The 10416-nt window shown below is 42.6% G+C and overlaps 1 protein-coding gene across 3 annotated transcripts; it reads right to left on the reverse strand.

Moving 5' to 3' along the window:
- Window positions 1–729: 729 nt before the first annotated feature.
- Window positions 730–10106, reverse strand: Tlr1 (toll like receptor 1). 3 transcript variants are annotated; one of them, XM_028765242.1, is made up of 3 exons: window positions 10041–10106; window positions 9402–9672; window positions 730–3879 (listed from the first exon to the last, which is right to left on the reverse strand). In XM_028765242.1, exon 3 carries the CDS (start codon window positions 3811–3813, stop codon window positions 1426–1428), a length of 2388 nt encoding a protein of 795 aa, XP_028621075.1. In that variant the 5' UTR covers window positions 3814–3879; window positions 9402–9672; window positions 10041–10106; the 3' UTR covers window positions 730–1425. The 3 variants fall into 3 exon arrangements, with proteins under 3 accessions (XP_028621075.1, XP_028621076.1, XP_028621077.1); XM_028765243.1 differs by lacking the exons at window positions 9402–9672; window positions 10041–10106 and adding an exon at window positions 6791–7031; XM_028765244.1 differs by lacking the exons at window positions 9402–9672; window positions 10041–10106 and adding an exon at window positions 6179–6213.
- Window positions 10107–10416: the final 310 nt, after the last annotated feature.

Consider the following 10416-nt stretch of genomic DNA (forward strand, 5'->3'; position numbering starts at 1 on the left):
GACATTAAGTTGTGTTTCGTGAGCCCCCAGTTCAATAGTCTCAGTACTCTCATTAAGACCATTGACAATACGCTTCCCCTGTTCTTCCTCCTCCTCTTCCTCCTTGAGATAGGATCTAACTATATAGCCCAGGCTGACCTGGAATTCAGGAACCTTCTTCCTCAGTCTAGAAGTTGCTGAGTTGCAGGTATGCACCAGCGGCTGACTGCACTATGGTTTAATTATTGACAACTATATGCTAATCTCTTTTGTCATAAACCTCATTTTAAACCATGCTGGGGCACTAGCTCCAGAATAAGTCTGGGCATCCCAGCCTTTGCTCTCTTTATTATAATGGCCTTTCCATTCTTCACTATTACATATTGAGGCTTCTTTCAAGATCTTTCAATGAAACACCTAACCTATTGTTTCTGGGTTTTTGGTTTGTTTGTTTGTTTGTTTGTTTGTTTGTTTGTTTTGAGGTAGGGTCTCTCTACAGAGCCCTGGCTATCCTGAAACTCAACTATGTACATCAGTGTGGCCTTGAACTCATAGAGATCTACCTACCTCTGTCACCCAGGTGCTGAGATTAACTACCTATTATTTCTAAAATGGCTAAGTAAATAACCGCTGGACTTCACTGTATGTTCTAATTTCATTACTCTTTCTATATCTGGAAAAGTAACATCCAGGCCTAAGAGTGAAGGGATTCAAGGTGATCCCAGAAAGAATGAGGAAGTCAACCCAAAGTGGAGTTGGAGTTTTCTACTGTTGACCAGGCACACAGAAATACACACATCTGCAGAGGAAAGGGCTTCTTTTTCTGATTCCATGGTAAATTTAATAAATGTAATTATAGCAAAAGGAACAAATGGATCCCTTAAGTGTTTGAAGGGACCTGGAGTGATGACTTAGCAATTAAGAGCGCTAGCTACTCTTGCAGAGGACCCAGGTTCAAGTCCCTGCACGCAATGGCAGCTAACAGCTGTCCATGACTGCAGTTCCAATGACTCTAATGCCCTTCAGTAGCCTCTGAAACACAGGCATGTACACAGTACACAGACATGCATGCAGGCAAGACACCTATAACAGAAAACAATTTTTTTAAATGCAAGTTGTCAGGAGGCAGACACCGGAGGATCTCTGTGAGTTTAAGGGCAGTCTGCTCTACAGAGCAAGTTCCAGGACAGGGAAGACTACACAAATAAACTATGTCTTAAAAAACAAATAAAACCTGTCTTGAAAAAAAAAGAAAAAGGAAATGAATGATTTCAACCCAAATTATAGTATCCCGCTAATTTCTATTAGCAAACACTAGTGGCAAACTCGGGCTAAAAAGCACAAATTCCCACATCATAAAGTCAGAATCATTTTTATGTTCTTGCTGATACAAATGGTACCATTATTAGAACTCCCAGAGCAGCAATACCGATGGGGTGAACATTCTTATTGCTGTGTGTAACACGTTGCTTCTGCCTGGTTAACCAGCTTAACATTAATAGATGCTCTTAGGTTTGCCCAAAAGAGTCCATGTTTGTTCTTCTCTGTCGGCCATTCCAAATAGGTCCTCCGTGCCATGAGAGTTTTGAGCTTGTGATAATTGGTAGGAATGGAGTACTGTGGAATGGGCTCCAGCAAGATCAGGATTAAGTTATCAGAGCCTTCATGGAAGAGATTGTGATGGGCAAAGTAGAGTTCATAATGGCACCACTCACTCTGGATGAAGTGGGGAGACAGCACAAAGATGGACTTGTAACTCTTCTCAATGAAGTGGATGATGTTCTCCACAATGCTCTTGCCAGGGACAAAGTTTCTCTCATGGAGGCAAACCCGGATGTCATCTTTCTCTAGGTTTGGTAGTAATTCGTTCTTCACCCAAGCAGAATCAAGCCCACTGTATGAGACAAAAGCATGGAACTGGAGCTTTCTCTGGAGTTCCTCTAAGGGGATGTTCTTGGACCTGTGCCTGGTCTGTGTCCACTGACACAGCATCCTCACATACCAGGGCAGATCAAAGTAGAGACAGAAGAAGGCCCCAGTGGCAGCCAGCAGCAGCATAGTGGCCCCGATGATGACAGTCAGCAGAATGGTATCACAGGATAGTGGAGACATGTGGAAGTCCTGCAGTAGGGTTCCCTTAGTGCTTACTGGGTAGTCACACCTGTAAGATTCAGGCCAGCCCTCCACCAATTCTCTGGATACCTGGCCTATGTTTTTGACAAACTCCCTCAGCTCACATGTGCATTGGAATGGGTTATTCCCCGCTGATAAGGATCTAATATTCTGACAGCTCTGGAAGAAATCCTCAGAGGGGTGGGAAACTGAGTTATGGTCGATGACCAGCACAGAAAGGCTGCTGAAGGCCCCACATCCAGGAAGGTCAGTTAAAGAATTGGATGCTACATTGAGTTCCTGCAAAGCTTGCAGGCGGGTGACATCTTCAGGGATGCTCATTATCCTGTTGTTGTGAAGGTCAAGGACCTTGACCTTGGGAGGTAAACATCTGAAGACAGAGCCTGTAAGCAAATTTGAAGACAAATTTAAAACTAACAAACTCTGGGGCCAGGAACATTGGTTTTCCCCATCACTGTACGTTAGAGAATTCCGGCTAATGTCTAGTTTTTGTAGGGATGTCATCTCCGCAGACATAAGAATTATATTTTCAAAGTTTTTTAACTGATTCTTTCGTAAGCTAAGTGTTTTCAATCCAATTAAGTTTCTACAATCCTTAAAAACCGTGTCTGTTAAAAGGTTATCTGTAAAATCCAAATGCAGAAATGGGCTAACTTGGAATGGGCAAAGCATGTGGACCATGTGTGTCCCAGATATTGTCAAGTTTTGGATGTTCATATTGGAAAAGGTACTGTATATGAAACTTTGGGGAAAGCTAAATACATCAGTGACAAGATCATGTATCGACAAAGCCTTCAGAGAAGTACCAGAATAATTGAACCTTTTGAAGATAAGTTGACCTTGTAGCTTCACGTTTGAAATTGAGAAATACTTGACTGGTGTATGCCAAACCAACTGGAGGATATTAATGAAGGAATCCCACGTTGTTTCCACATTGTTCAGGATAAGATTTGAGAGCTTCAGATTCTTTCTAAGTTTTGACAAAGCAGGTAAGAAGTAAGAACAGTTCTTGTCTTCAAGCACACACTTGATGTTAGACAATTCCAAACTGATCATAGTGCTGACAGACACATCCACAAGAAAACGAAATTCTCTTCCCGATGGGAAAATGATATGCAGGATCTCAGTGCTAATGTGCTGAAGACACGTGAGGTCTTCTTTTTCCCCATAAGTGTGTCCTAACACCAGCAAAACCTTACTGATGTTCAAATGAGCAATCAGCTGCACACTTGAATTTTGTACATGAGAACCGCTCAATCCCAGAAATTGTAGTTGGGACATGTTGCCAAACTCTTTGCATATGGGCAGGGCATCAAATGCATTAAAGGAAAGGTCTAAATGTTTGAGGTTGGCTGCTGGGTGGCAAGAGATCACCCTTAACTCATTGTGGGACAAATCCAAATATTCCAGCTCCATGTTGAATTTGAAAACACTGATATTAAGATACTGGAGTCTGTTGTAGGACATTATCAAGACCTTCAGCTTAGACAATGAGAGGATGTCAGAAGTCCAAAGCTCAGATATCTTGTTTTGTGATATATCTAAAGTAGTTGTTCGCAAGGGTAGGTCCTTGGGCACACTGGTAAGGTTTGCATTTGGCCTCTTAACGATAATCTCACTTTCGTCAGATAACTGGATTTTGATAAATGTCAGTCCTAAGACAATGACACAATAGAAGATGAGGGAATTTGTTCTAGTCATTGTATGGCAATAGACATTCCTGAGGTCGCTGCTATTCTTCAGAGCATCTCCACATGGGTATAGGTCCTAGGAAAAATTCACATTACATGATTATATGAAATTAGGCACTAAAATTTTTTCTTATTAGAGATTCATGAAATGAAGGCTACATTCTTTAGAGTTATACACTTCAAAACCAGGAAGGTTGATAAATTAGATGGATGGTAGATAGATAAACAATAGATAGTGTAAACTCTATTGAACAGATTAGATAGATAGATAGATAGATAGATAGATAGATGATAGATAGATAGATAGATAGATGATAGATGATAGATAGATAGATAGATAGATGATAGATGATAGATAGATGATAGATAGATAGATAGATAGATGATAGATAGATAGATAGATGATAGATGATAGATAGATAGATAGATAGATGATAGATAGATGATAGATAGATAGATGATAGGTAGATAGATGATAGATAGATAGATAGATGATAGATAGATAGATGATAGATAGATAGATAGATAGATAGATAGAGAATGAATAGGCATTAGATATAGATGTAGATATAGATATATACATAGGCGTGTATGTGTGTGTGTGTGTGAGTGTATGTCATAGTACATGTGTGGAGGACAACTTGTGGGAGGAGTCAGTTCCCTCCTTGCACAATGGGAGACTCCGTGATTGAACCCAGTTTCTCAGGTTTGGCAGCATGTGCCTTTACCCACTCAGCCATCTTGCTAGCCCCAAACAACTATTTATATGGCAGGAACTGGAGGAGGCTCTGGAGACACCACAGCCCTGCCGATGCCTGGCTTTGTACTTTCGGTCTCCAGAATAAACTGCCATTGTTTTAAGCCACTTAAATTCATGACGATTTATTGCAGGAGCTGTAGGGTTGGAACACGAATGGTCCATGGAAACTCCCCATCCTGGATAACTTAATGTTAACTTGATACAAGCTAGAGTTAACTGAAAAGAGAAATCTCAATTAAGAAAATGCCTCCCTAAGATCCAGCTGTAGGGCATTAATTAATTAATGGCTGATGGGAGGGGGCCAAGCCCATTGTAAGTGGTGCCATGCGTGGGCTGGTGGTCCTGGGTTCTATAAGAAAGCAAGCTGAGCAAACCAGAACCAAGCCAGTAAGCGGCACCCCACCGTAGCCTCTGTATCATCTCTCACCTCCAGGTTCCTGCCCTGTTTGAGTTCCTGTCCTGACTTCCTTCGATGATGGACTATGGTATGGAAGTGTAAGCCAAAAAAATTCTTTCCTTCCCAAGCTTCTTTGTTATGGTGTTTTATTACACTAATACTAACCCTGACTAAGACACTCCCCTGGCTCTGACCCTCTCAAACACATTTAGAAGCCAGGCTGAGACTCACTTCATGCCTTTTAATGCTTCGACATGAGAAGTTCAGGTGTCCCACAACTTTTTTAGAGACCTCTGGGTCACTGTGTCATGACCTCCCTGCTATCACTCGTTGTCACCTACACAGGTTTTGGGGACTAATTTTGGTCTTATTCAAAAGCTGATAAAGATCACAGTAAACGGTAATTTATTCATTCATTCATCCATCCATTATTTATCCAGCCAATATGTTACTCATCCATTAGCCATGTTTTAGGATCTAGACACAGAACACAGGGCCTAGACAGAAGAAGACAAAGTCTGACTGTCAAGTCAAAGACCTGTTAATAAACAACTAATTTTAATTTCATGTAGTGGTTAAGTGTAATCTAGAGAAATGAATAGGGTTAACAATAACCACTGAGGCAACGCTGAGTAATTCGTTTTAAATGATTCACTAGAGAAAGCCTTTCTGAGATGACCCCCGGGGGTAGACACAGCAATGAATCCAAAGAGCCAAAGGAAAAGTCCTTCTTGCAAAAGAGAAGGCAAACACAAAGTCTTGAGATAGAGCTGAGGTGAGCTGGTCTGGGGAACAGGGAAGTCAGGGATAGCGTGGGGTAAAGAGACTTAGGGCCAAGATCACTCGAAGCCTTGTGGGTCATGGCAAGGAATTAGGGTTAGCTTCTATATTGGTCACTTTTCTCTGCTGTGATAAAAGCAACTTGAGGAAGAATGGGTTTAGTTTTTGGTTGGGGGAGGGGCAGAGTCCGTTCCGGTATAGAAGCCATGGCTGCTGGAGCAGGGAGCTGGATAGTCACATTTTCATCCAGAGAGAAGAAAGAAGAGAGAAGAGATAAGAGAGAAGAGAGAAGAGAGAAGAGAGAAGAGAGAGAAGAGAGGGGAGAGGGAAGAGGGGAAAGGAGAGGAGAGGGGAGGGGAGAGGGTACAGGGGAGAGGGGAGAAGGGAGAGAGAGAGAAACTGAGAAATCCTTAAAAACCACCCCAGAGTGACACCTACTTCTTCCACAAGGCTCCACCTCCTAAAGACTCCATAGCCTCCCCAAACAGCACCACTAACTGAGAGCAAGTGGTCAAATACATGAGCCTGTGAGGGCACTTGGCATTCAAACCACAACAGATCCTAAACAAAAAGATACGGAGTTATAATAATGCATGCATCTATCCATCCATTTATTCAGCCAATATTGGAGGGATTTAAAGATGGAAACGCTTCAGAACATCTTTTTTCATTCATTCATCAAATGGATATTTCCCCCTCTCAAGTGTGAGGCATTGTTTGGGGTTGTTCCCATTGCTCTGGTTATCAACCCATATGACCTCGGATGCTGTCCTGTTGTCACCTGTCCTGTGGGATATGAGAACAAAGGCAGCTGTGTTGAGATGAACCTAAGAGGAGCTTTAAATGAAGGCTGCACACCTATGCAGTTCCCTCCGTGGATTTTAAAACTCCCTGGAATGTGACTAGAAAAACAAGACATCAGGACCAACCAAGAGCCAGATTCCTGTCCACACGTCCCTCACCGTACATCAGATGGCATAGACAGGTCTAAAGAATTCAATTCTCAGAAATAGACCTGAGCTATAGAAGTTCCAGGCTACGCATGCTGACCTCTCTGCTTTCCAGAACCTTCCCTGGACTTAGGTTTCTGTAGAGGTGTCAATGATTGCCCTCGCTTCGCCGAGTTCTTCACCAGCTGCATTCACAAGCTCTCTGAGCAAGAAAGATGAGGGAGTATGAAGATTCGTGGGAAAAGCAAGGCCAGACTTCTCATGGCATCGATTGCTCTAGGAAAGACCTAGGAATGTTCCAGTTACCCTAGACCAGCACCCCAAAAAGCGACCGACACAAGGAGCCATATTTAAATGAGTGTTATGGGGCTGAATCGGTGAGCTCCCCCCCCCCCGAAATATTTGAACTTGAATTTCCAAGGAGGTGAGGTTAGGACACAGGCCCCTGGGAAGGTAGAGGTCATAGAGACGGAAATCTCAAGAATTGGATAAAGGTCCCTACAAAAAGGACTTCATAGGGCTCTCTCTGTTTCTTCCAAGAAGACATGAGATGTTGGCCATCCACAATAAGAGATCTTTTGCCAAGTCCCAAGCATAGGGCACCCTCAACATGGACTTCCAGCTTTTAGCAATACCAGGATACATTTCTCTTGTTTTGGGGTGAGTGTGTGTGTGTGTGTGTGTGTGTGTGTGTGTGTGTGTGTGTGTGGTCCCAGGGATCAAACTCAAGACCCAGAACATGCCAGGCAAGCTCTATTCCGTGAGCTACACCCAGAGCCCTAGGATCCTGTCATTTAAAGGTCACTATCATTCTTCTTATGGCAGCCCAATTTTAAGAAGACAATGAGAATCAAAATAATACCCAGTTACCCCCTGGGTAATCCCTGGATACTGGCCAGGGTTCAGTATCCCAGGACAGAATCACATATTATAATCAGGTCAAAGAAAACATAATTGGGCTTAAGACTTGGGCTTCTCTAGTTATTTCCACGTGTGTATCTCTATCAGAGACTTTCCCCCAAATCAAGCCTAGACTTCAGTGAGGCAGTAGTCAGTACTGTTGGGCATAAAATGTGGAGAGGTCTCTATGAGCAAGACGAAGTATCTTTGTTCCCTTAACAGCCAAAGCCTCAAAGGGCTTGAATCTACCTATGGCCAGGTACGTAATGAGACAGCCTGACCCAAGCATGTGAACAGTGTGCTTCTGCTCTGCACTTACCTAAATCAGTTGACTCCGGAGCCCTTTTACTTCAAGTCACTAATTGGAGGTTCTTAGTGTCTGAAACTACTCTTCATTTGTATAATTAAGAAATCAAGGGCTGGAGAGATGACTCAGCGGTTAAGAGCCCTGACTGCTCTTCCAGAGGTCCTGAGTTCAATTCCCAGCAACCACATGGTGGTTCACAACCATCTGTAATTGAATCTGATGCCCTCTGGTGTGTCTGAAGACAGCTACATTGTACTCATACACATTAAATAAAAAATAAATAATTTTCTAAAAAAGAAATCAAAATATTAGGGCTAGTGAGATGGCTTAGCAGGTAAAGGCAGTTGCCACCAGCCCTGACAACCTGGGGCACACACAGTAGGAGGGAATCAGCCTCCATAAACTGTCCTCTGATTTCCACATGTGCACATGCAAACACACACACTCAAAAATAAAGAACTAATTTTTTAAAGAAATCAAAGTATATATACAAAGAAATGAATTTTAGATATTTGTAGAATCTCTAAATTGTAGATAATAAACTCACTAAAGTCACTAAAAATCAATGTCTAAATTTTCTAGTCCAAACAAAAAGAAACTTGTTACTATTTCTTTTGTTTTTGTTGTTGTTATTTCTTTTTTTTTTTTAGACACCCTCTCAGTGTGTAACCCAGCCTAGCCTGGAATTCAGTTTGTAGCCACGTAGACCAGGGTGGCTTCAAACTTGCAGTGACACTCCTACCTCAGTCCTTAGACTTTGGAGATGACAGGTGTGTAGCACCATGCCCTGCCAAAGTATTGTTGATCAACGTCTTATCGATAGTCACTGACTCCCGTCTCTTTCAGAACCCCCAAACCACTTTAACATGAACAAAAAGGATGATCTGTTAATTGAATGAAAGGAAAAACTAAACGGAAACTTTAAAAGCATGAAACATCTTCAGATATATTTGTGTCTGTCTTTATGATCCAGGACAAGCTTAGCTGCCACCAAACGACATAAGGAAGTGGCATGTTTGCATTACCTCTGCTCAGACACTCCGGGGACACCAAATCAGGATTTGGCTGGTTTTAAATGGCAACACCTACACAATGAACCTCGCTCAGTAAGCTTAGTTCTGCAAACATGCGTGAAAAGCTTTCTCTGTGCCAGGGTAACTATTAACCGTCCTGGAAGGCCGGACAGAGGGCAAGAGCATTCCTGCTTGGCTTCCAGTGAGGCTGTGGAAACTTCTGCACTGATCAACTTGGATGTGGCCTGAGAGCATTTTCAGAACCTACGATTCCACCTTGACTTCCAGCTCCAGTGTCAATAGTCTGAGCAAACAGACAAGAGTATCTAGTAAGAGTAACCCATAAGAAAACCAAAAATAAGCCTCCCCATTAAAACCAAGGAGCCGTGCATTACAGTGCTTCTCCAGGAGAAATGAACTATACTATACGGTCTCCTTTCGTTGCCCTGGGACAGACTGCTTGATAAAGAAAAGAAGTTAATTCTACTTACAGTTCTGTTCCACAGACAAGGGGTCAGTCACATCCCACGATGACCTTACTAGCAGAATCCCAGTGCAGCACATGGCAAGAGCTGGGGACATATATATCATTCCGGTCTGACCCCTGCTAGTTTCCTTCCAAGGTACCACCTCCAAATGCCATAGTCAGACTGAGCTTTTGCTTTCTTCGTGCCTCAGAGAAGGTATCCAACACATGGACTCTTGGCAGACACACTCAAGTGTATGTGGGTCACAACATGTCCTGTCTTCCGGAACATTTCACTGAGAGGAATGTGGATGGGGAGAAGGAGAGATTAGGAAGGTCATCTAATATCAAAACAGCTGTGTCCAAAACCCAAAAACACCTGTAACTAAGTACTCATTGCCTTACACATGCACACACACACACACACACACACACACACACACACACACAGAGTAACACACAAGGTCTTGAAAACAAATCACGTGAAGGGAAGCTCTTCTCTGATTTAGATTGGACAAATACTAGTTTCAGATCACACAGTCACAGTAACTAAATAGGCTACTTAGAGAAACATCCACAACTTGATCACAGACACCTTTTCCATTTCTACATGGCAACTAGCACTGTCCTTGTTGTTAAAAATAGAGTAATTTGTTTTACTTACCAAGACAACCTGCCTGTCCGGCAGAGCAGTAAGAAATTCAAGCACCTACTTCCTCCAACCTGCAACTGCTTTCTGTATTGAAAGGAAGGGCTCCTTACTGCCACCTACTGTTCATTACTGGAACTACACCACAGCTTAAAGCTAAAACTAGTTTGTAGACTTATACACACATAGAGTTGTATCTTTATGGCTGTACATTTTATTACAGTAGACTCACTGTGTTGGACTCGAAAGTCTCAACTCCGGGACACGCAGTGCACAGAGACACAGAGACTGATATTGATGCAAACAGCAGGAGGAATTCTTATTCCGACGTGTCAGGGTCACTTCACTCTCACAGGAGGAAGGGCCCTGAATTTCTGAAGCACACACCTTT

The sequence above is a fragment of the Grammomys surdaster genome, unplaced genomic scaffold (assembly GCF_004785775.1).
Source record: "Grammomys surdaster isolate TR1022 unplaced genomic scaffold, NIH_TR_1.0 150, whole genome shotgun sequence".
NCBI lineage: Eukaryota > Metazoa > Chordata > Mammalia > Rodentia > Muridae > Grammomys > Grammomys surdaster.